Source organism: Magallana gigas, chromosome 1 (genome assembly GCF_963853765.1).
Source record: "Magallana gigas chromosome 1, xbMagGiga1.1, whole genome shotgun sequence".
NCBI lineage: Eukaryota > Metazoa > Mollusca > Bivalvia > Ostreida > Ostreidae > Magallana > Magallana gigas.
This window is the reverse complement of record NC_088853.1, coordinates 56,450,960-56,477,576: the sequence shown is the minus strand read 5'-3', so window position 1 is coordinate 56,477,576 and position 26,617 is coordinate 56,450,960. Positions and strand designations below refer to the sequence as shown.

Here is a 26,617-nt window from a genome sequence, read left to right as displayed (position 1 = left end):
AGTGCTCTCTAAGATACTTTTATTAACTCTGTACCTTCAATTCTGTATACAGTAGCCCGGTGCACAGAACACAGTACCCTTTATTCAGCACACAGTATCTTTGTGCTCAGAACAAAGTAACTTTCAATGCGACCTGGTAACTTTACTTCACTCGGTATCAATACACGGTACCAAAACTATACTCGGTTACCAACTGCACTCAGTCACCAGCTACACCAAGTCACAAAAATACGTTAACCACACACAAAAACAAAAATTTCAAACACAATGATTAATTTATCAAAAATCAAACGATCAAATTTACCCTATCCCTTGACCGGCTGCCACCAAAATGTAACGTGTTATCTACTGAGTTCTTTTCAAGAGAATAGGGTATTAAATATATTAATAATTTTCCTTTACTCTGCCTGAGTATGAATGATTGGATTTAAAACAAAATAATCAATGTAAGGCGAGGTGTGTGTACGTGTCCTAGAGCCGGGCACCCTGCACCGTGTTACTTGTCAGAGTTCTTATTGTGTTCGTGGAGTACCAGGTTATTTCACCCTTATTCAGGATTACTTCTCCTGGTACCCCACCACAATTCCTCTCGACTTCTCTAACCACTGGCGCTACTTACTTCGACCCTTGCTCTTTCTTTCTCTCTCGCTTCTTCTTCTATAGCTTTGCGTTCAGGCGTCCTTTCACTTCAGCTGCTAGATCAATTCTCTCTGAGAAACTCTCAGCGCGTCATTATATACGATTGGGTCGTTCCACCCGTCAAAGGGGTAACCAGCATTCTGGGAGAGTCCACTCTAGTCTCCTAAGTTACATCCCTTTGAAGTTACCGATACCCAATCTTTCACCGTTACAATACACTTATTATTAATTCTATCCTAATTATGTCGCTCGTTTATTTTTCATTAAAAATGTATACTCAATTTTTATCTTCATTGATTTAAGACTGTTTAAAATGTCAAATTACTGATATGAGTATCGGTCGTATGTGATAAGCGTGAACATTGATCTAAGGTATGAGTTAACATTTAGCGAAGCTCTTCAGATTTGTTAACCCGTACATAATATCATATATCAATTTCTCCGTTTTGCATAAAAGGTCTCACACCAATACATTTCCAAGTTTCACTTCAAATCATTGTATAGACAAAATATTTTCCCCCTTCGATTTGAGAGATTCCCTGCCAGCAACAGGGTATGTCTGTAATATGAGATAGAAAACAACATGTACCATGCATGCTTGATTGTGAATATCCGAGGCTATTTTAGTTGTTGACTGTCTGTTGTTAAACACAGTATGATATCTGCACAAGCGCGAGAATTGACGTATTCTTAATCTTAAGAAAACTCTTAGCTGTAGGTTTGTAGCTCTCGGTCTGTAAAAAAAAATAGGAGGTATGACCCGGGAGCTATAGTGCCACCCATTGAAAAAAAATGTGTATTGCGCACTAATAACCTACAAGTACAGAGGTGTTACCAGTAGTGAACTGCTTAAAGAATTTAATGGTACTAATTGTTTTCCCAGAATTTACGTATCGGTAAGGTTAATCACTGTTTACAATGGGTGGCACTGTAGCTTCCAGGTTTTCCATGCGAATTTTCCAGAACGGGAGCTACAGACCTGCAGCTGAAGAAATTCTACCCGAACATGGACAACTATTAAAAAGGTAATTAGTGCCCCCCCCCCCCCCCCCCCAATTAACTTCCTCGTTTTATGCATGCATTATTTATTATTAATATGTATCTGTTCATTTTTGACAAATTAATTTATACGTTTAACTACCAACCTGTCGTGTTACAAAATGTTTGAAATAAAAAATGCTAGTGTATGCATATTTATTTGCTTAATTTAAACCAAAGTGTCAGATACAAAGTATCCCCGCCCTGCATGTTCCGCCTTGACGTTGATTAGTGTGTAGGTTCTTAAACTAAAACTAAAATCGCATCAAATTAATCCATTTTGTTTATAGCATTTTTATTATACCCCCGCTCCGAAGGAGAGGGGGTATACTGTTTTACCCTTGTGTGTCTGTCTGTCCGTCTGTCTGTCTGTCTGTCCGTCCGTAACAAAAATTTCTGTCGCATTTATCTCAGCAACTATTTATAGCCACAGGATGAATCTCTGCCATTCAGTCAACTGAATGATAACTGAATGGTCTGGAAAGGTGACTGAATGGCACACATATGCCATTCAGTCACATTTCAGTTACCTTTCAGTCACCTTTCAATTGACTGAATGGCAGAGATTCATCCTGTGAGCAGATGCTTGAAATTTTAACACAGTGTTTGTTAAGGCATGCCATATCGTGGGATATATTTTTGTACCAATCGGACGTCAACCACTTGTTAAATGACGACTTTGCTTATTTTTTAACCAAAAGGACTATGTGCGGTATGGTCAAATATCTGCCCCCGATTTCAACCAATTTTTAAATAGTATCGTATAAAAATAAAATCTTCACAAATTATTGTATAGAGGATGCCTATAACTATAATAATGATTTTAGTCATCATTGCTCTTTCGCTGTGTATCTATGACGTCACCTAAATGGCCCAATTCCCGCAAATTTGCAAACAAATGAAAATATTCTCATTTTTGCTCTATATTTTGCATTCGGAAGTATAGAGCGCAGATCTGCTCAAGTGCGGTTTTAACATATGTTTTTCTTCAGATAGTTATACACATTATACTAAAATATGGTACTTGAGCAAGCCTGCGCTCGATGTTTCCCAGTCGAAAAACCATCGGAAAACACCCATATTTTGCTACAAAACATCAATTTATCAAAATAATGCAATATTCATGACGTCATTTCTACATTATGACGTCACAGTGGTGATAACCTTTTACACCTTTATTTCCAATATGATTTTAACTATCTTTCACCTTATTTTAAAACTCTTTCTAAAACTTTGATTTTGGGGGGCAAAAATTGCATAAAACCGCACGTAGTCCTTTTCAAACAAATTTTCGTCAAAGAATTCTCAGCAACTGTTTATCGCAGATGCTTGAAATTTTAACACAGTATTTGTATAGGCATGCCATATCGTGGGATATATATTTGTACCAATCGGACGCCAACTTCCTGTTAAATGACGACTTTGCTTATTTTTTAACCAAAATTTTCAAACAAATTTTTGTCAAAGAATTCTCAGCAACTGTTTATCGCAGATGCTTGAAATATTTACACAGTATTTGTATAGGCATGCCATATCGTGGGATATATTTTTGTACCAATCAGACGTCAACTTCCTGTTAAATGACGACTTTGCTTATTTTTTAAGGAAAATTTTCAAACAAATTTTCGTCAAGGATTTCTCAGCAAATATTTATTGCAGATGCTTGAAATTTTAACACACTATTTGTATAGGCATGCCATATCGTGGGATATATTTTTGTACCAATCGGCGTCAACTTCCTGTTAAATGACGACTTTGTTTATTTTTAGCCAAAATTTTCAAACAAATTTCCGTCAAAGATTTCTCAGCAACTATTTATCGCAGATGCTTGAAATTTTAACACACTATTTGTATAGGCATGCCATATTGTGGGATATTTTTTTTAATCAATCGGACGTCAAACTTCCTGTGAAATGATGACTGTTTATTTTTAGCCAAAATTTTCAAACAAATTTCCGTCAAAGATTTCTCAGCAGCTATTTATCGCAGATGCTTGAAATTTTTACACAGTGTTTGTTAAGGCATGCCGTATTGTGGGATATATTTATGTACCAATCGGACGTCAACTTCCTGTTAAATGAGTACTTTGTTTATTTTAGCCAAAATTTTCAAACAAATTTTCCTCAAAGATTTCTCAGCAACTGTTTATCGCAGATGCTTGAAATTTTAACACACTATTCGTTTAGGCATGCTATATTGTGGGATATATTTTTGTACCAATCGGATGCCAGCTTTCTGTTAAATGTCGACTTTGCTTATTTAGCATATTCACATCAGAGCGGGGGTATCACTAGTGAGCATTGGCTCACATATATCTTGTTTAAATTAATCATAGATTGCCGATTGAAGGTATCTGCCTGCGAAGTTCTATCCAATTTTCTCAGCAGAGTTCGTGCTTTTGCAAGATTCTATTCAAAAGTAAAATCGGGTATTCAATAACGGAATGGACACATTTTATTTATTTAATATTTGTTATTCTTAATATCTATGTATAGCCTTAACAAGTTTCTTGTAAATATATTCTATCTCTACCTATTAATTCAATATTATTTCAACGAAGCATATATTTTGATACAAACTACCGCGTATCAACAACCTTACTCTAATTTTTGCTATTTTCTGGCTAGTTAATCGAAAGTAAAACTAGGTTTTACTTTTATTTCCCAATAATTATCTATCAGAAAAAATTTAGTTATCATATCACACATGTTGGAATACCAAAGGTATTAGAAAGAAATATGGTGCATGTGTATCGTTGTTAACTGGCGAATGTCATGAGTATAGATTGTCTGGTAACCTGCGAATGCAGTGGGGTGGCTGGAAAGACTTTTTTTAATTTTATACTTAAGATAGAAAAGACGTATCTCGTTTTCCGCCAAACATGACAGCAAATGATTTCTCACATTTTTTCTAGAAGTAATCTTTTCTTGATGGATCCGAAATAGGATCTCCACATCCAATAACAATGATATCATCAGCTATGTGAACACACCTTCAATGTCACCAAGCGCGTCTGTGAGTTTTCTCTGGAAGATTTCACTGGAGACTTTCAATCCAAATGGGAGTTTTGACCATCTGTATCGACCAAATGGAGTGATCATTGTCGTCAACATGCTTAATCTGTCATCCAGTTTTACATGCCCGTATGCTTCTATTTGCTGAACAACTTGGCTTTCTGAAGCTTGTTGGTTACTTAATAGTATTCACGCAATAATGCTGAATTAAAAAGCTTGTGGATCAATATAAATTCTCTGTTTTCCATTAGCTTTGTTGACCCGGCCATCTGACTGACCAATCTCGTCGGTGTAGTTACTGGAACACGGATCCCTCTGTCCAATAATTTGTAGAGTTCTGGTTTGACTCTGTCATTGATAGTTTGTGCAAGTTTTCGGCAAGGGAGAGTTTTCGGCTGAAGTTTGTTGTCTACCACTAGTGTAGCTTCTCCAAGGTCACCAAGGTCTGATGTGGTATTCACCATCGATATGAACTTTTCGTCGTTCATGGTAATAAGATTCATCTTCTGTATCACCTGAAGAGTCTTAATAAACTCTGCAGTGTATTGCTTACAACAGCAAATGTTACATTCATCACTCCATTCAATTTCGGATTAGTAACTCGTAGGTCAACTTCACGTAGAGTTTTTAAAGGTGTTGAGTCAAACACACAGAGTAGTTGAGGATGGGCGCACTTGTACTATACGAACGTACTTCTGATGAGTTGTGTTAGTTTCTGCACCGCTGTCCAACTGAGATCGAATACTGCAGTTGTTCACAATCATGACTGCTGTCAGTGTGGTTTTATTACCATATACAGCGTTGAGCCACAATTCGTCTTCATCTGTTGTGCCACTATAGAATTCGTTTTCAACTAGGTTGATATTTTGACATTTCACGCTAAAGTGGTTCTCTTTGTGACATTTGCTGCACGATTTCCCACATGCTGGACACAATTCCTTTCTCATAGCATGTTTCTTTCCACAGAATTTACACATTTTCACTTTGTTTGGAGGTTTTCTGAACACAGGTTTCTTGTGTGGAGTATTCATGTCTTTCTTCACAAACTTTCTGTTCGTCTGAGGTTTGGTTGCACTAACTTTGTGTACACTGGCTTGATTTCCTCAGGTAGCAAGGGACAGTTTCGAAGAAAGTACCCGTCAATATTTTTGTAAAATTGAGAGTTGCTGTACTTGAAGGCTTATGAGTGTTGCTAAAATTCATGAAATAATTTTTGGGAGTTGATTTTAATCAACTCTCCTATGCAGTTACTCTGGCAAACCGAAATTGAAACTTTTACAGTGTTTGGGCCAACGCACAAATCAGCATCGCTGACAACTTATAATTCTAATCGATATACTCGATGTAGTGTATTCTAAAGACTTGTTTCAAGGAAACTTATACATAGATACCTTGTAAATTGTCAGATTTTAAATGGTACGAACAATTTTAATATTGATTGTAGTCGGACATTGTATGTATTCCTACACCAGAGTTCAATATAGTCTTGTTCAACCAGACGCTCGATCGACTGTCTCCGTAAATCTCCGACAAGCACAGAGTCTCTCTCGCTTGTCGGATATAGCCGAACGTCGATCTGGTTGAAAGAGACTAGAATTCAATATTGCCCGAATCCATGTAATTTCTCAGAACTATTTCGATTACTGATAGTTTGATGGAATTAATTGTTTGAATATTACACCTGAAGATTCATATGGGATTTTCACGAAATTCCTGTCGGAGAATTTATATAATAAAATATGCGTAATTCAAATAATATAGGAAAATCCTTACCATGCAAAAAAACCCCCAAAAAACAAAACAACAAAAACATATAGGTTATTTGAAAAAAATTAATTATCTTGATTTTGTAGACCAGATCTTTTAGTTTTTCACCAAAATTATAGGTTTCACAGTTCTTTTGAAATGTGGTCGTCATTACAAATTTATAATTTTTCTACTCCAGTATGAAACATAATTAATTAGATGCATATATGAGACTCCATGACAAGTTTGTGTATGGTATAAATGCTACTCAGGTGACCGTTAAGGCCGATTGGCCTCTTGTTTTAGATTACCAGAGGATACAAGCTGTTTAAAGGTGGATTATATAACGGTTAAAAAAATGTTTTAAATGATCATAAATTGTTAACATACATAGTGTTTTAGGTTCAAGATATTCATTATGACATAACAGACTTGGAATAGACTCAAAGTCATCATCTAAATAATTCATTTCATCAAATGAAAAACTATCTAAATTATTCTCCAATGATTGAGTTATTTTATGATAACCACCCGTCATTTTAATTGATTTCTCTCAATTTTTCTTTTTGATATCATATTTTCCCTTACGTTTGTATCTAATAACAGATACATATAAAACAAAAGAACAAATACAGGTATTAAAAATATATATAAAAAAAAATATATATAAAAATCAAAACAATTGTTTGCTTTACTTATGTTCTTTATACCTATAGTAGTACTTGGTGCCTCCTCCTCTGTGGATTCCTTCTCAGATTGTGTCAAAGGCTCTGCAATAGTGTTCTGTTGGGATTAGTAGGTCCTTCCCCTTGTAGGTAGAACCGCAGGAGTGGTCTGACTGGTCTCTATCTCCAATGGTAAAGCTGTAGTGGCAGATACCCCCCTTTGTAGGTACATGTATCACTGCATATACACAATGCCATCCTCATTGAGTATACACAATATCACTATTATTGCCAGTACACAATGTCACTACCATTGCCAGTACACAATGTCATAATCATTGCCAGTACACAATGTCATATTCATTGCCAGTACACAATGTCAATGTCATTGTAAATACACAATGTTATTATAACTGCATATACACAATATCTCTCTATCATTGCCAATACACAATGTCACTATCATTGCCAGTACACAATGTCATAATTATTGCTAATACAAAATGTCATATTCATTGCTAATACACAGTCATTATCACTGCATATACACAATGCCATCCTCATTGAGTATATACAATATCACAATCATTGCCAGTACACAATATCAATATCATTGCCAGTACACAATGTCACAATCATTGCCCATTCACATATCAATATCATTCCCAAAACATAATGTCAATACCATTGCCAATACACAACGTCTCTATCATTGCCAATACACATATCAGTATCATTGCCAATACACATATCAGCATCATTGCCAATACACATATCAGTATCATTGCCAATACACAATGTAATATTGTACACAATATACACAATGCCACCCTCGTTGGGAATATACATTATCACTTTCATTGGGTATACACTGTACACAATAATATCACTATCACTGTTAGCATGAATATTTAATTTTTCTTGTCCTTCTAATGTTTCTGCTTCAAATTGTCCCTCCAAGTGTCAAGAGACTGTGTCTCTTTATTATGACAAAAAACATTCCCGTAATATTGGGTTTCATCGGCGGAATGTTTCTCTTTATTGCACTTTCGCAAAGTACAGATGATTTTCTTTCATACTTTCTACGCTTGATCCCAGCTTCCTCTTCCTGTTGCTTCTTCTTGTGGTATCTGTGGGCAAAATATGATGTTGGCAATAGGGAATTTGGTTTGGTTGATGTCCCTGATAACATGGAAGCATGTAGAATTGGTGAAGAGAATGGCTGCAGTGATGGAGTTGGTTGACTTTAAAGCTGTATGAATACTGGGAACAGATGCTGCAGAGTTGGAGAAAATGTCGGGGGAATGAATAATAAAGGATGACTTGGAAGCTGAACTGAAGGCTGATCCACAGGTGATCATACAGTTTCTTGCTGGAAAGGAGTTGATGCAGGTACTGGTGGTTTGGTTTTCACTCTTCTTTTCAGTTTGACTGTACCTGCTGTGTTTGGTGGCAGACTGAAGTCGTGGACGTCTCCTTTGTTTTGTGGAGGTGGCAAACTTGTAGCCGCTGTCACAGGGGGCTTTGGTGGAGCTGTTTCTTGTTCAAGGACATGTCTATCTTGTTTTTTCCCCACGACGATTAAACCTGAAGAAAATTAAAAGATGTATTAATAAAGATCAGAAGGCGCAAAATCAAATCCATTGATCATCTGAGCAACAATAGTTCAGTAAAAAAAACTCTATCTAGACATCTTCGAGACGCTGACCATCTCAAAAGACACTGCACAGGGGCCAAGCCCGTTTTAACATCAATTTCAATGTAACCATAAATAAAGAAAGGGGTCGAACTCTGACCCGAATAAAAAACTACCCGCTCGCTTCAAACCCCTAATAAATCAATTTTAAAAAATATTAAAAAACGGTTCTGTACATTTAAAGAATGAAACCCCTTTCTATTTACAAAATTCGGTTCATTTTCAGCTGGAGCCAGGATTCTAATAAACGTGTCATCAATACAACCCAGTGTGTTCGGGAATCCTGTGTAAAAATGTTAGAATGGTAAAGAATACGACACCCTTAAAGCACAAAATCCATGGGATGCATGGGGGGGGGGGGGGGGGGAGTGGTAGGTTATTATATAAATTGTGGTTGGCGACAAATGAAATGAAGTTGTGTCCAGGCAATGCTGTCATTCAGTGTAATTCACTAAATTTAGAAGCAAGAACAGCCACCTCAATCAATTTGTTTTGCAAACACATGCCTAAATTTAGAAACTTTCTATTATTTTTTTCTTTTGGAAAACGATGTACCAACATTATTTATAAAAAACTGAGACATAGGTGTGTATTAAGTTATGATCTTTTACCTTTTCTTGTCGGAAGACGCCGGCAGGAAATCTCAATCGTCACATTTTCTATCTTTCTGAGAAAGTCTTGAAAAAAAAAATTGCTCACATTAAAATGTCACATTAAAATGTACACCAAAATGTCATCTATGAAATTGTCTACATTCTCCATTCCATGCAAGACTTTGCGCATTAATCTTGAAAATGTGGCCGGAGCCGTAACTAACCAAAAGGGCATGACCCTGAACTGAAACAAACCCTTACCTGTTCTAAAGGCTGTTTTTGGTTTTGAATCATCTGTTAACTTAACCTGCCAGTACCCTTTTGATAGATCAATTTTTGAAAAGAATTTATGTCCTGCAAGTTTGGAAAACATTTCATCAGCATCTGGCATTGGCTCTGAATCAAATATGGTCTGATTATTTAACAGGCGAAAATCTATACAGAACCTGTTTGTTCCATCTTTCTTGGGCACGATAACAACTGGGGAACAATACGGGGAGTCAGAAGATTCAATAATGTTCATCTTCAACATGTCACTCACCTCTTTGTTTACTGTTTCCTCCATTGAATATGGTATCTGACGATTTTTGACATGAATCGGTTTGGCACTTGTCGATCTAATTTCATGTTCAAGTACACTTGTGATACCAGGACGGTCTTGAAAAACATCATCAAACTTAAAAAGCAACTTCATCAATCTGTCCTTGCTCTCTAATGACAATGATGGGTTAATGTTTACTTTGCTTACACTAACCTGTGATTGAGGATACTCATCTAACTGTCCATCTTGGTCCTCATCATCCACACAATCAACTACTGCTGCGTTGACTAAACCAAGAACACCTGCATCTTCCGTCACTGAAGCAACATCTGAAATTGGTCTCTCAATGTACTTTTTCAAAAGATTTATATGAAAGGTTTTTGTCTTACCTTGCATATCTAACTGATAATCAACTCTGTTGACTTTCTTTGTAACCACAAAAGGTCCTTTCCACTGAAGCAATAATTTGTTATTGTCAGTCGGTAAAAGAACAAGAGCTTTATCTCCTACCTTTAGACTTCTAGTTCTAGTTTTCCTGTCATATTGTTTCTTGTATCTGGTAGACGACTTTTCTAGACTCTCTTTCGCAAGTTCAGCCATAGACTGGAGTCTGTCTTTGAGATCTAACACATATTGGTAGGTTGTCTTGACGTTTGGATCTGGTATGTCGTTTGTCCACAACTCCTTCAATATGGAAATAGGTCCACGAACTGATCTACCATATACCAACTCAAAGGGTGAGAATCCAAGACTCTCCTGTGGCACTTCTCGGTAGGCAAACAGCACAGCACTTAGGTACTTGTCCCAATCTTTTGGTTTCTCGGAACAGAGTCGCTTCAACATCTGCTTTAAGGTCCCGTTGAATCGTTCCACCAACCCATTACAGCTAGGATGATACGGGGTTGTTGTCCGCTGACTAAGAGAAATAAGACGACTTACCTCTGACATTAATGCGGAAGTAAACTGAGCTCCCATATCTGTCAACATTTCACGAGGTATACCAATTCTCGAGAACATTTCAAATAGAGCCTCTGCAATTCTCTCTGTTTCGATGCTGGGAAGTGCTATGGCTTCAGGATAGCGAGTAGCATAATCCACTAAAGTGAGAATATAGCGATTACCTTTGTCTGTGATTGGAGAAAGAGGGCCCACCAGGTCAACAGCAACTCTCTGGAACGGTACGTCTATGAGTGGCATTCGTTCAAGAGGTACTTTCTTTATCTTACCTTTGTGAACTGTGCGCTGACAAATGTCACAAGACTGGCAAAATCTTCGCACATCACTCTGGATTCCTGGCCACCAGAATTCTGACGTTACTCTCGCTAAAGTACGCTGTGTTCCTAAATGACCTGCTAGCAATGAATCATGTGCAAGTTTCATTACCTGGTTTCGGAATTTATCGGGAACAGCTAATTGAGAATAAGTCTTTTCCCTATCTCCCACATGAGTACTGTACTGTCTAAACATAAGGTCGTTTTTCTTAAACCAACTCACTTTACCATTTTTCTTAACCTGAGAGAGATTGTTCTCTACATTTTCACGTACCTTTTTCAAAGAATGATCATGCTCCTGCGCCTCCCTAATTGTCATCGGATTGATATCTTCAGTAATCATGTCTGGAACCCTAAGTTGAGGATATGGTTTACTCTTGTCACGTTTCTGTTGCCTAGTCTCAACAGCATTTACCTGCCAATCTGGATCTGGTTGATCTGCTGGTTTGGCATCTGGAACGTTACCAACTATCAAGTCGTACACAGGATTCTCCATACACCATACCTCATACTGACCTTTCAGAAATGGCGTATCGATGGACACATCGGCAATCGGGACAGATACCTTAGATCCATCTGCTAAAATACAAGTCTGTTTCTTACCAACTATAAGGTTTTCCTCCTGTATCTTGCTCATTTTAACAACAATACCACTACACCCAGTATCTCTTAGTACCGTCACAGGGACATTGTTAACATACCCTGCAGATAAAGGCATGTTAAAAGACGAGTTCTTCTGACAAGATGATGACATTGTCATTGGAGAAGAAGATACTCTGGAATCTACAATAGAATCAGTAGGCATTGTGCTAACAAAACAAACCTTTTGCTCTGAAGATCCAAAGTCTTGCACTGCATTAGAAACGTTATTAAACGATGTTCTAGACTTACATTCTGGTGCAATGTGTCCGTATCTATGACATTTGTAACACTTACGCTCTGTCTTTGGAATGAACCTTTTCTTATCATTAGGTACATGCTTGTTCTCACCTACATCTGTTTTCTTCACCTGATCAACTTTTTTTTCTAAAGGCATCTTACCCTTACCCGTAGCTTGGAGTGCATTCAGGTCACGAGCATCTTTATACTGATCAGCCAAGTTTGCCATTCTTGTCAAATTCTCGGGTAATCTTTCCTTTAAAAATAGTTTCAAATCTTGACTACACACATGTAAAAATTGATCGCGTAACATAAGATCATACAAGTCTTCAAATGATTTGGAAACCTTTGCCATTTCAATCCACCTATCAAAATAACTACTCAACCGAACAGCGAACTGGGAAAATGTTTCACTAGGATCTGGCCTACATGATCGAAATTTCTTTTTAAAACCGTCATCTGTCAATTCAAAGCGTCTGAGTAATGCTGTCTTTAGGGTATTGTAGTCAAAGGCATCAGTTTTGGGCATCAACGCATAAACATCTAAAGCTTTCCCCTTTAATAAAGCACTAAGATTTATAGCCCAATTCGATCTATCCCAACGCTGAGCTTCAGCGTACCTTTCAAATCTTAAAAGATAACTATCCATCTCATCGTGAGAATCGTCAAAGAAAGGGAGTTTGGGAATCTTAGCGGACACATGACTATCGTAAGATTTTGACTCACTTGCAATATAAGAGTGTTGCTCTAATTTCATTTTCTCAATGTCAATCTTCACTTTCTCTCTTTCTAACTCAAAATTATATTTCTCTCTCTCAGCGTCCGCTTGAGCATGCATCTTAATCTTTTCCAACTCTCTCTGAGCTTGTCTCTCATCTCTTCTAATAGCTTGCTGTTCTTTAATAAAATCTGCCAGAGCAGTATCCTTAAGACCTAAACCCTCACCAAATGCTTTTAACTCATTCAAATCATCCATGTTTGACATGAAACTATAGGTACAAGAATAAATTAACTTGAACCTCACTTCACATGTGACTAACTCAAAACCACCAGTAGCTATGATACACAATACATCGCGAAAACAAATACATCCAGTTTCACGAAAAACAAAATAGCTTACTACTCTGCAGTTACCAGAAGGTTCCGACTTACTGAGACAGGTCCAACTCTGGTTAGCATTTTTCCAAGGTCCCAAACAAGCAGTACACGGCTGATTTTGTACAACACAGAACACACACAAAAGGACAATGGTACACACAAACTGAAACAACATAAAGAACAATGAACATGAATAACATGGAACAAAAAACAAAATGGTAAACAAATTGAACACTGCGTAGTTTTTTTTTTCAGAAAAACTTTACAATTTTTTTTCTTGTTTAATACAAAGATTTTGGGGAATAGATCCCACTTCTGACACCAATTTGTCACAGATTTTCGAGCGGAATTAATTACAATTTATATTTACTGTAAGACAAAGACTAAGACAATATTTTACACTGTTTTTACATATTTAATATAGTTTGAATTGATACACATTGAAAGTAATTGTCCTAGTATGGGAACTGGTAAGGTCCTTCACTGTACATGTAGTCTATTGCCACTTGGTCTTGACAAGACTGGACTGGTGAGGTCCTCCAAGTGAATGTTCTCTACTGGCCACACAAGACGTCACCAATATTCGGCCACCATCGATGAAAGTGGTTTACACAAAAGATGGAACAAGGGACCTCAGAAAAAGCCAGTACCAGGTTCACTTCAGAGTTAGCACACAGCTATTTATATTAACAAAATGCATAGTGACTGGATGGTATGCACGAGAGAAGTTTAAGTGCGTCCTTCCCTCTGGACTGCCGCGTCCAAACTGATACTGCACGGACTGGTGGGTTTAAAGCCCGGTGAACTGAGGTTCAATATGGGTATTTACAAATACGTATGACTAAAATACTAAGGGGCTCACCACGGGATATGTGGTTAAGTTAAAATACGAAACTAAATATATACAATGATGAATTTTAATGTGACAGTAGCAATATTGATATCTGCTGATTTACATTTTGCACTTTCATTTTCAAAATTTTCGAGGCGCCTTTTCATATGATGGATAGGCTTGAATCCCTATTGACATGAATGATTTGACTCAAGATTTGCTAAATATTGATAAAAATGACTATTTGGATTTGAAACACATGCAATTTGAAAATGATTATATCCATAACAATAATAACATTGTTTGCCGAACGCAATACAATGAACCTTATCACAAGTGTCCATAAAACAATTTGAGCACTTACTGGGACCTCGTGGATGTTGGAACTGGGATGGGCGGTTACTATGCTGTCTGGAGGTGTCTCTGGACTGATGGGCTGGCCGAGGAAATCGGTTGCCATGGGTACCATGTGCTGGACGGGGTCGTTCGCAATACTGGGGACCGGAGTTCTGGTACTGTCTATTTCCATGGAAATTGTTCTTGGGTTGGAAATTATTAGCACGGTATCCTTGATATCGGTCACGGTGGTCACGTCCCTTGGATTTTTCCTCGAACCTGGCTGGACTGGGGGAGTTCTGTTGATTGCTTAGAGCCATTACAGTTGATTCCAACTGTTTCGACAGTTTGTCCATGAGTCTGTCCTCCATTCCCTCAATTGAAGCTAATAAATGGTTGTTAATGCGTAACTTTATAGTTGACTCTGCCCTCTTCGCAAATTTGAAAAGGTCCTCAAAAGTTTCAGGATCCTTATCAAGAACTTTTTCTGCAATGTCCGTTTTAAAACTTTAAAACCTTTTGCTATAAGATTGATTAGCATAAGGCTAGGGATGTTGTCGTCACAGGCCAATTGTTGAATTCGCGAGATGTATTCTTCACAGGTTTCATCTGGCATTTGTTTAATATCCGAAACGTCGAGATGAAAGGAATTTTGTTTCCCGAATCTGGCCAAGAATGATCATTTCAGCTGTAGGAGGGTACTTCTCGAGGATTTTGGTAGTGATAGGTACTACTGTTAAACCATATCGGTCAAGTGAAAAACAATCCTTCCAAGAATTTGCTGTTCAGTAAAGGCATGAAGGGAACACCACTGTATAAAAGCATCCACGTTTTCCTGAGAGTTTGGGAAGCTGGGCACTTTGCTCTGCTCTATGCATGTCGACCTGACTTGCACTAAATGTTGTCACGGTAGCTGTTGTTGAATTTGACACTGATGTTGTTGTTGATGATGTTGTCGATGCTACTGGAACTGAATTTGACGTTGCTGGTGCAGATGATGTGGTTTATGCTGCTGAAGTCGATGCTGGCAATGAAGATGTTGTTGTTGCTGCTACTGAAATTGTTGTCAGTGTGGATGATGTTGTTGAGCTTGCTGATGTTATTGAAGCCAAAGATGATGATTGTGATGTTGTAGTTGTCACACTTGCTGTTATTGTTGTTGATGATGGTGATGTTGCACTAGTAGTTGTTGTCAGACTTGCTGATTCTTCTGGAGAGTCAAAACTAATTAAATTTTCACTAGCTGTAGTAGCATTAGGTTGATTCTGGCTACCTGTTTTTTCCGATGATCTTAGATAGTAGTTGATTTTCTGTCCTCCTTGCATAATCTGTATGAAGAGGTCCGGGATCTGTTGAATTCTCTCACCACTTTTCACACAGATACTTTCTTTGTTTGTGAATATGATTAAGTTGGGGAATAGCTTGGTAGGATGCCACTCGCCTTTCTACTGGTTGCTAATGGAAAAGAGATACAATTCCGTAAAATTAAAACAAGTTCTTTATTCTTTAAACGTCGGATGGAAAGTGAATTAAAACAAAAACATATTTCGAAACACCCTGTAGTTAAACACAGCAATGCGAGAAAGCGAGATCGTTTTTACGCTTATAATCTAAGGATCGATAATTCCGCAAAAGTATGAAAATGCATAACGCTTATAAAATGTAAGAAAACTAGAAAACAAAATATAAACTGTTGTCATTAAATAATTAAAGAGGAAATAACTAACAAATATTACTTAGCTGACGAATTTCTACCGATTCTTAAATTCACCTTCTCACACTGAAGAGTTCACTACAGGTTTACAATAATTACGCGGCGAATTCAAACTTTATACAAACAGCATTTAACAGCACAGAAGTTCAATAATAAAAATCACACATTTAAACAAAATGAAGCATATCATGGCATAAAAAAAAATGACGCGAAATATTTTTATAGAAAATGAAAACTAAAATTCTGGATTGACGAATTCATAGTTCCGCAGAATAATAAGAAATATATAGTTAATCAATGTTCTTAAGTATTTTAAACAAATCAAACTAAAATTTATCAAAATTAGCAACAGAAAAATATAATGAAATAATGTAATGAAAACCTAAAATACTGAAATTAGATAAGATTTCATTCAAGCTTACCTTATGGAAACGAGAAACAATTCCGTAAAATTAAAACAAGTTCTTTATTCTTTAAACGTCGGATGGAAAGTGAATTAAGTAAATTCACCCACCATCCGGCTTAATTTGGAATAGCTCTCATTGACCAATCAGGATACTTGATTTAAATGCTAGCGGGCTAATTTCACAGAATTTCTTCTACGAGCTGACACTGATTACTAAAGGCCAAACAGGTGATAGAGTTAATCAGATGAATTTCGATGTACGTATGTTAACAAAGAGAAAATTAAGTAAAGCCGAAACGAGTAAATAAGTTTTCTGACGTAATTCAAATTGAATAATCTTCGCGAGTCGCTAAAGTGTCGCTCTGATAACATAAAGAATTTCTCTTCAAAGGTTTGCCTGAACGAGGAATTTGTCAGTTTATTTAACAAATTAACTTTTTGTCCGACAATCTGTCGTAACTAAATAATTTCCAGAAAAATGTCAAATTGTTTAGATGCCATGGTTATACAATTAAAAAGTAAAAAGCTACCAATAAATTTCCTCGATTAAGAAATAAAGTATAACTTTTAACAGTGAGAAAAAAAATAAAGCATTTAAAATAAGTAAAATTTAAATGATTTTGAAATAAAAATTGTAACTCTAAAATGCTAAAAATGGAAAAATTAACTTGTGCTAATTTTACACTCAGAAATTGTTATAGATAGTTTTAAATTCTCTGAATTTTAAAACTTTAGTGTAACAAAACTACTATTAGCTTTAAAAGTACACCTGAAAAAATAAAAATACCTGAAACCAAACAAAAGGAAATTGATGATGCACTTATGCAGCTTTTGGCAGGCAAAGTTTTACCTATTAGTTTTGTGTATTTGTTCATCTGCTGAATCCAAAATATGAAATTCCTAGCCGAAAAACTATGACTTCAAGACTTGGGAAAAAGAAAGAAGAAATGAAAATTAAGTTAGCAGGTAAAATAAGCAAACTGGACGATATATCAATTACACATGATGGATGGGCTAGCATAAACACTGAGAGTTTTTGCACAGTGACTAGCCATGATATTAATGAAAACTGGGAAATGCGCAGTGTTGTACTGGAGACCAAAAAAGTGACTGGAAGTCACACAGCAGAAAACATAAAGAACTCACTGATCGAAACCCCAAATACCTGGAAATTGCCAGAACCTAGTGCAGTGACGGACAATGCCGCCAATGAAAGAAAAGCTTTTGAACTACTTGAATGGTGCAGATTTGGTTGCTATGGTCACAGGATCAACTTAATTGTCAAAAATGCCCTGGCCTTACGTGAGTTATCTAAAGTTATTGCCAAAGGTAGAAAATTGGTCACCTGTCATCAGAGTTCAAGTGTTTTTGATTTACTTATGAGCAAACAACAAATTCTGTTAGCTGAAGATCTGAGAGGACACAAACTTATAATGGATTGCCCAACACGATGGAATAGTACATACAGTATGCTTGAGAGATTATTGGAACAAACTCCTGCTATCATGGCGGTTATAAGTGACAGCAGTTGTGCAAAAGCTGCAGCAAATACACTTAAGTCCTATGCATATAGTTTTGATGAACTGTCTTTAGTAGAAAGGCTTGCTGCTGCACTCAAACCTTTCATGAAGGCAACAAACTGTTTGTGGAGACAAGTCACCTACTGTACTGGCCAGTGAAATGAGGAAACTGGTACTTTTGTAAATGCGTCTTTATTTTATTTTGGAGGGTGACAAAACATATAAGATGTATGACGAATGACGAATGACGATTTACTACAAAAAATAGAGAAAAAATATTGTAAATAAACTAATTCAAAAAACACACACATACAAATTCATCCTAGTAAATATATGGTTGACAATGATGAAACGTATGACTATCTGATGTATCAGTATAACCTAATTCAATTAGTCACAATAAGATATGCATCTAGATATATAAATCTGAAATGCTCTAGCAAAGTTTGGCGACAGAAAAATGTAAACAAAGAGGCATAACTCTAGACAACCAAATGATATCATACATGTTGCAAATGGAGTTACCTCCCGTAATATATCAATTATAAACCTAACATAATCCAGCGAAGTTGCACACATGCCTCATAATTACATATAAGTACCTCTATATAGCTTTATCAATATATCATTAATTATGACCTTGAAATATCCATGCATATGCATAAATAGTAACTTTATACCTACACTAAAGTATGAGAATTATCAGAATTATCAGATGTACTGTAATATAATTCTACTGCACAATGTACATATGCATTGGAAAAACATTCTAACAATATACATATTATAACACTCACCAATTAAGTAGTTTCCTCCAGAGAAAAGTACATTCAGTACGAAATGATTGAAGACATGAGCCCGCCTCACACAAGTTCACGGGCTCTACACACAAAAATATTGAGCTCAAAAACTGATGACGTCAGATCAGGTATGACTAACTGCAGTACCAGCATAGATATGACTAATTGCAGTATTGGCGGTAACAACCCAGCCCCCTAATTGTGGAATGAATATGACACAATTACGTCGAAAATACTCTACATCATTAAGTTACAAACAACCTAGTTTTTATCAAATTTGTGTCTTCACTAGCAATTGTTCCTAGAAAATGTCAACAATGAACAAACATTCAATAATCACAAATAATAATACAGAAATTTGCACAAGTTCGTAATAATCAAACAGTTCTAACAATCTCCTTCTAGAATCCGGCAGAGTTTATCAACGGGGCGGATAAGAATATTTGTCGCAGTTTTAACTTTAACTTGTCGCACAAGTCCGTTGCAGTTCGGTATAGTTTCACAAATAATGCCCATAGGCCACGAGTTTCTCGGAGAATTAGAATCGACTATTAACACAACATCACCAATTTGCAAGTTCCGTTTGATTTCGTGCCACTTCTGTCTTTCTTGTAAAAGCGGTAGGTATTCCCGTACCCATCTATGCCAAAACAGGTTTGCCATATATTGAACTTGTCTCCACCTTCTCCTGTGATAGATGTCGTCCTTATCAAAAACTCCTGGAGGCAGGTTCGGCTTCCGCTTCATTAAGAGCAAATGGTTTGGTGTAAGTGGTTCCAAATCAGAGTGGTGATCTGTATTCTTCGTAATTGGTCGATCGTTGATCATATATTCGATTTCACACATCAGGGTATTAAGTCCTTCGTCGTCCAAGGTCTGTTCCCTTACAACGCTGTTCATGGCCTTGCAAATAATTCGAATGATTCTTTCCCACACTCCACCATGATGTGATCCAGCTGGTGGGTTAAACTGCCAGTCTACATTCTTCTGTAACATTGACTTTTGAATCTGGTGTTGATTCCATTCCTGTATGGATCGGGCAAGTTCACGTTCAGCACCAACAAAATTAGTTCCATTATCAGAACGTATCTTCGTAACTTGTCCCCTTCTGGCAATAAAGCGTCGCAAGGCATTTATGTAAGAATCAGTGTCTAATGAAGCTGCTACTTCCAAATGTACAGCTCGACTTGCCAAGCAGGTGAATATTACGCCATAACGTTTCACACGACTTCTCTTTTGTTTTACTTCGAACGGTCCAAAGTAATCGACTCCTACTCTGCTAAATGGTGGTTCATCTGGAACGATACGATCCTTTGGTAGATTTGCCATCTTCTGCTCTTCAACTTTCGACTTGAATCGTCTACATGTAACACATCTTGATATCAGCTTCCTGATAGCTGACGGAGCATGGATAATCCAATACTTTTCTCTTAACTGTAACACCTACACTTAACAAAATATACCCTTGCTGATAAAACTGTCCAAATGTGTGGAAATAGATCCTGAGGACCCAACTTTGATTAAGAAGATTAAAGAAAAAATGAAGTCAGAACTACAGAGCAGAACACAACACCAAGAACTGGCAATAATTGCATGCATGCTCAACCAATTCACTAAAGATCGGGACTTTTTACCCACAGAAGATGCACATCAGCTTCCTTTGAGAATTGCCTTTAATTCAGATGAAAAAGCAGCAAAAAAAAAAAATTAAGAATAAAAAGGAGAAAGGGATTGATGACAATGACAACGAATTAAATGAAATGCAGAGGGAGCCTGAATTACCCGAACCAGAACTATCTAGAATGATAACAGAAGTTGAATCAGAAGATGTGGAAGAGGTGGACGGACCGTCTAAAGCTAAAAAGATAAATCTAGGTGATTGTGATTAATTTCTACAAGATATTGTGTGTGTTGGGGAATATGTTAAACCATTGATTCAGTGGTGGAAGAAGAATGAAATTCATTATCCTAGATTGAGTGATCTTGCAAAGAAGTATTTAGGTATTCCAGCTCCATCTGTGCCAGCTGAGAGAGTATTTAGTTTAGCCGGTCACTTGGTCAACAAGAAAAGAGCTCGTCAGCAGCAAGGGGGTACTTGACACTCACTTCACTCATGACCTTGACCTACTTTCGTGTCATAACCTTGACCTACTTTTGGACAATTCAAGATCATATTTCTATAATTCAATCAAAATCAGTCAAAAATTTACATTTATCTTACCTTTTATGAATGGGAAATATAGAGCGCATGCTTGAACAAGGAAAAGTTTTTGTCACTTATTAGCCTTGGCTAGATATATCTCTGATTAAAATATTTTGTTTGTTCAAGAATGCGCTCTATGTTTTCTAAAAGAACAAGAATAGAATTCCTGGGTTCCCCGCCGGTCAAGCAGTATACTAGTATCGACCAAGGCTGATTTAGGAACTTGACCAAGGTATTAGGGGTATAAAGATTTGGTATGAATTTCATGTAAATCCGTCAAAATTTGTAGGCATGAGGGCGCTTACAAGGTCAATTTTTGGATAAAACGGAGTCATTATCGTGGTCAAAGTCCCATAACTCCAACAAAAAGTATCGACCAATGCTGATTTTCGAACTTGACCGATATAAGTGGTATAAACATTTGGTATAAATTTAATGAAAATCCGTCAAAATTTGTAGGCATGAGAGCGCTTACAAGGTCAATCTTTGGATAAAATGGAGTAATTATTGTTGTCAAAGTCCCATAACTCCAACAAAAAGTATCGACCAATGCTGATTTTCGAACTTGACCAAGGTAATAGTGGTATAATCATTTGGTATAAATTTTTTTGAAAATCCGTCAAAATTTGTAGGCATTAGAGCGCTTAAAAAAAGTGTGACGGACGGAAACACGGACACACGGACGGACGCCCGGCGTTTCTATGTCCCCGCTCCGCGTTGCGGCGGGGTACAAAAACTGCTTGAAAACAAGCGTTTTTTGTGCTAAAAATGCAAAAATGGCGGGAAAATGTTGTCTTTACGATGTCATATTTCTGAATTGTGGGCAGTTTAATTAAAATGAACATTATGTAAAAACATCACACATATATCTGTACAAGGGAAACAAAAAAGTAGAGTAAAATGACGATGTTCATTTTAGGGGGCCATTTTAGGCCCATAATATATATAGACCTTTATTTGCATTTTTATGAGATCTTCTCAAAACTCTAATAAGGTATAATTGTGATAAAACTCATCCTATATCATATGTTTATTATATTAAAAATCATAAATCATTAACTAAGCTAGAAATAATTTAATATAAGATACTTAAATAGTAACTTCAATTTTTGTGATAAGCTATTTCACACTTACATCACGTTTCAAGTGCTACTGTGTTTATACAGGTCAGTCAAATTGCTCCTTATTTCAAAACTTATCATACTAGAGTTTACCTGATAGGTTTATCATCTGTAATTTTATCCAATAAGGTGTATGGTGACATGTCATGGTTCGCTGATCGTTTCTTTTGTGAATTTACTCTTTATAAAGGCGTGTTTCGAGTAGTTCGGCGGACTGCTCGCCTTGCGTCCACTGATTATAGCAGCCTTGTTCTCGGGTAAGCTCATCTTCCCGTTCAAAGCACATTATGCCGAATTCGGTATTAATTTTGATAAGGCACTGTTCAATAAAACTATTCTTTTTTTCTCTCAGATGTCTGTCTTTTTCAGACTAGGCGCCATAGTTTATTAATAATTTAAATTTCAAGCCCGATCTAAATTATAATAAAAACGTGAAGGATTTATTTCATTTTTCTTATTTTAACTCAAAAGTAAAATTTGTCATATTTTCATTGTAATTTTCATAAATAGTTTTTATTGATTTGTTCCACTGGTGGTACCAGTTTCTCATCTACATTATTCATCTTTTGCAAATAAATTTATTATTAATTTAAAACTTTGATCTTTGTCCATTTATTTTTGCTGACTGTACTATTTAGCAATGATTAAAATACGTTGAAAACAAATTTTACCTCCGATAAACGAAGTCATTTTCTGTTGATTAAAATACGTTGAAAACAAATTTTACCTCCGATAAACGAAGCCATTCTTTCATCATTCATATCATTACATTTAGATAATTGATATATTAGTTTGACCATCAATACGAAAATGTGATTTAACCTAGTGATGGAAAACCCCTTTGCAGTGACTATACTGAGTTGATATACATCAACTCGTAAAAACACGTATTTTCCACTGAAAAAAGTATTTATTTTTCTCTTGATATGCCCATAGCATTCAACTACGATAATATTCCTTGATATTGTTTTGAACATCATCGCTTACTTCTAAGTCGAACATGTGTTACGGAAATCAAGGCTGTTTTAGCGACAATAAATAAATCGGGAAAAAAAAGAAAAAGTGTTTTATTATCAATTGGTTTTTACTGACAAAACACGCTCTAAGATGCTGAAAGAAAAAAATAACTTCAAAATGTTTAATTCATCAACGATACGCCATTTAGTAATGTAGTAAAGTTGAAATATTCACTGGCGACATGCTGAAATATGCATTAAACGATTTTTTATTGAAATATTTAGATTTAATCTGGCACTTCAAATGCATATTGTTTGGTATCAAAATTTGTAATTTTTACTGTAGATATCTTCTGAGAAAAGTATCAGTAACATACATGAACAAGTAAATAAAATTTAATGATGAATGCTAGCGACAAAAATATTTTATAATTGGAACCATTTCTAGAGAATGGCTGATGAGTCAAAGTCTTCCTCAAAACAAATTGTTTGGGGTAGGCATTGTAAAGTTGCACCATGAATAAAATACATGAGCAGCCATGCTGTTCGAAAGAACGCCATATTTGTACATATCCTGTTTTTTTGTCGGCAACTTAAAAAAGATGCAGGCTCGCGCGAAAGAGAGAGAGAGAGAGAGAGACAGACAGACAGACAGACAGTACCGTCAACGCGTATCCCGTATTTAACCGCACTCCCCCCGTGGTTATTTTATCCTTTCCGCGTTACACCATCGCGGTTAATTCATCGCGGTCCTCGCTGCAGCCATGTTTAAACCGCGGCGGTGTGACCTACCGTTGAAGAAGGTGATCGGAGATTTTTACCTGTACGCCATTAGACGAAAAGACGGCCACCTAATATTAAGAATCATGATTTACTGGTAATGTCTGATGAATTGCTTCATTTCACATTAAATGATTACGTTTTAAATGCACATTTTCAAAACTCTCTATTAATTTTTAAGAAATTTTAATTAACTAATTATATGCACCCGTAACAATTGTCATGTAACGGTGAATAAAGCTATTATTTCGAAGACATTATATTTTTATCATTTTCTTAATATGTTTTACGGTGCTACCGTTCTGGCGAGCGCAGCAAGAATTAAACATACCTTGCATCATTGTCAACCTAGTGTTATTTAGCATCAACGAACGTCAAAGAATTTTTGAGAGAGTATCGCTCTACAATAAGTATGCGAAAGGTACTAATTTTAATGGTTATGATACATACAGCGCAATCCCATACCCAGAGAGAGAGAGAGAGAGCTCGGTCCCTGACTGTTTGTATGTGTGTAATTTCCCATTTTTGGGAGTTGATTTTAATCAACTCTCCTATGCAGTTACCCGGACAATCCGAAAGTGAAACAGTGTTTGGACCTAAGCACAAATCAATACACCGCTGACAACATATAGTTCTACTAAATTCGATGTAATGAGTTATTAAGCATTGTTTTTCAAGGAAACTTATTTATAGATTCCTTGTAAAAAGTCAGATTTTAAATGGTACTGATAATTTAGATATTTTTTGAAGTCGTACATTTTATGTTTTCCTATGCTAGAGTTCAATATAGTCTCGTTCAGCCAGACGCTCGGCTGTCTCCGTAAATCTCCGACAAGCAGAGAGTCTCTCTTGCTTGTCGGAGATTAATGGAGACAGCTGAGAGTCTGGTTGAACGAGACTAGAGTTCAATTTTGCTTGGGTCCATATAATTTCTCATAACTATTTCGATTACTGATACGTAGTTTGATGGAATTATTCTTTGAATATTACACAACATGATTTATATTGGGTTTTCACGCAATTCCTGTGTGAGAATTCATATTTAAAAAAATGTACGTAATTCAAATACATAAAGTGAACATCTTGTCATGCAAAATAACATATCGTTGATTTTATTATAAATAATAATTGATAAAATCAACTCCCGTAAGTACATCAGTACTTTGATTAAATTTAATGGCCTGACTATATGCAATATCTACATACATTTTTTAACTGTTTATTTTTTTTATTTTATTTCTTTTTATTTAGTTCAAAATGTCCCATTCTTTATTTCCTCCCTACTCATATACTTACCTGCATACTGTTCATGCATGTAATGGATCGATATGACAGTAAAGTATGGCTCTTGCTAGTATATATTTATATAATCTCTATATTAAAAAAATTAAAAACAAATCATATGTCAATGAGGCAGTTATCGCAGTCTATACTACTCATTGCAGATGTTTGATCCACCTCTAAATTTATCGCGGGAAATATAGCGCGAGAGCACTGTGACGTCATCCATGACTTTGTTCGTCTTTGTTTACGTATCTCGACTCAATCCGAAGGTATGGAAGCATGTAACAAATCTGTTGAGTCTCGCCAAAGCATATGCGGTACTCAAAACGTGTCTTCAAACTTTAAGACACCGTAAATAACGAGTTAAAAGTCGGCAATTTTTGGCATAGCACCACGGGTGAAAACATAAGAGAGCATTATGGGACGTAGACAAAAAAATTTGTTTGATAAACTGTAGGTTTAGCTCGTTCTTAGAGCTCGCTTCGCTCGCATCTACATGTATCAACATGTAGGAAAAGATAAAAATTAAAAAAATAAATACCGATTTTTTAATGAGTTTAAACATTTCCGACCATAAATATTTTTAAATCCATATCAAGAAGTAGCACGTCTTACGGCTTGGTCTCTCGATGCTCAAGACAGTAAATGTTATACTATAGTCCGTGACAAGCATATGCTTCACAGTGAACCTTTACCTTACGATCAACGGCTTAAAATGAAAATTTTACTTTACTCTGAAAATACTACATGATGTTATCATGTTATGGGTGTTGTTTATAACTAAAGGTGGTAAAATACGTCGTAACAGTTGCGAACAAGAAATCATATTGACGCAAGCGTCAAATGGGCCGCAAAAAATATAATTGTTTTATGAATCATTGGTTGTTTACATAAAAACACACCACAAAGAAGAAAATTAGAGTTGGTTGTACTAATTTTTATGGTAAATTTTAATATACTTTCAGCAACTTGTTTTGAAGTTTAACATTTTACTATTATCATAAAGAATCTTTCGTTACTGTAAGCATTTCTAACGGAAATTGTATGATCATTGCCATAGTATGAAGTAATAGAGAACACATTGATTTGTACATTACTCTAATACAAAGTTCAACTCATCATTTTTCTCTTGAAAATTATGTATTTTAAACCATTTTGGTTTTTTTTGTTGCATTTTATTGAATGAAAACAAATGCATTAGTTTAATATATGATTTCAAGGGACCTCATAATAAAATTAAAATTGATTAGTTCAAATTTTCCAGTCAATTCAAATTTTAATTTCTGTCATATTCTTGCGGAAATAATTCATATAATGTCATTTCATGATATTTTCTACCACATTTTACATGGAAATATAATAAATACACACGCAAAGTCATTTTATTTGACACGGCACATAGAAATTCAAATATATCATTGATAAAAAATTAAATGACATTCAGGTCTTTAGTATTTCAGGTCTTTAGCATGTCCCGTATACCGA

General features: G+C 36.0%; 2 protein-coding genes across 2 annotated transcripts; both read right to left on the bottom strand.

Annotated features, from left to right (window-relative positions):
- Window positions 1–8,184: 8,184 nt before the first annotated feature.
- Window positions 8,185–13,058, bottom strand: LOC105323846 (uncharacterized). The gene is made up of 3 exons (XM_066086912.1): window positions 9,653–13,058; window positions 8,540–8,689; window positions 8,185–8,378 (listed from the first exon to the last, which is right to left on the bottom strand). Exons 1-3 carry the CDS (start codon window positions 13,056–13,058, stop codon window positions 8,185–8,187), a joined length of 3,750 nt encoding a protein of 1,249 aa, XP_065942984.1.
- A 5,105-nt stretch (window positions 13,059–18,163) lies between these two features.
- On the bottom strand, window positions 18,164–20,216 carry LOC136272221 (uncharacterized). The gene is made up of 2 exons (XM_066073666.1): window positions 18,786–20,216; window positions 18,164–18,243 (listed from the first exon to the last, which is right to left on the bottom strand). Exon 1 carries the CDS (start codon window positions 20,115–20,117, stop codon window positions 19,176–19,178), a length of 942 nt encoding a protein of 313 aa, XP_065929738.1. The 5' UTR covers window positions 20,118–20,216; the 3' UTR covers window positions 18,164–18,243; window positions 18,786–19,175.
- Between the last annotated feature and the right edge of the window lie 6,401 nt (window positions 20,217–26,617).

Bases quoted from the DNA above. Each gene is read 5' to 3' on its own strand.
- LOC136272221 (XM_066073666.1), bottom strand. From the start codon at position 20,117: ATGGCAAATCTACCAAAGGATCGTATCGTTCCAGATGAACCACCATTT.
- LOC105323846 (XM_066086912.1), bottom strand. From the start codon at position 13,058: ATGGATGATTTGAATGAGTTAAAAGCATTTGGTGAGGGTTTAGGTCTT. The intron at 8,690-9,652 runs GTAAGGGTTTGT...AATTTTCTTCAG, and splicing joins AAAAACAGCCTTTAGAACAG to GTTTAATCGTCGTGGGGAAA. The intron at 8,379-8,539 runs GTACAGTCAAAC...CCAACTCTGCAG, and splicing joins TCTGCCACCAAACACAGCAG to CATCTGTTCCCAGTATTCAT.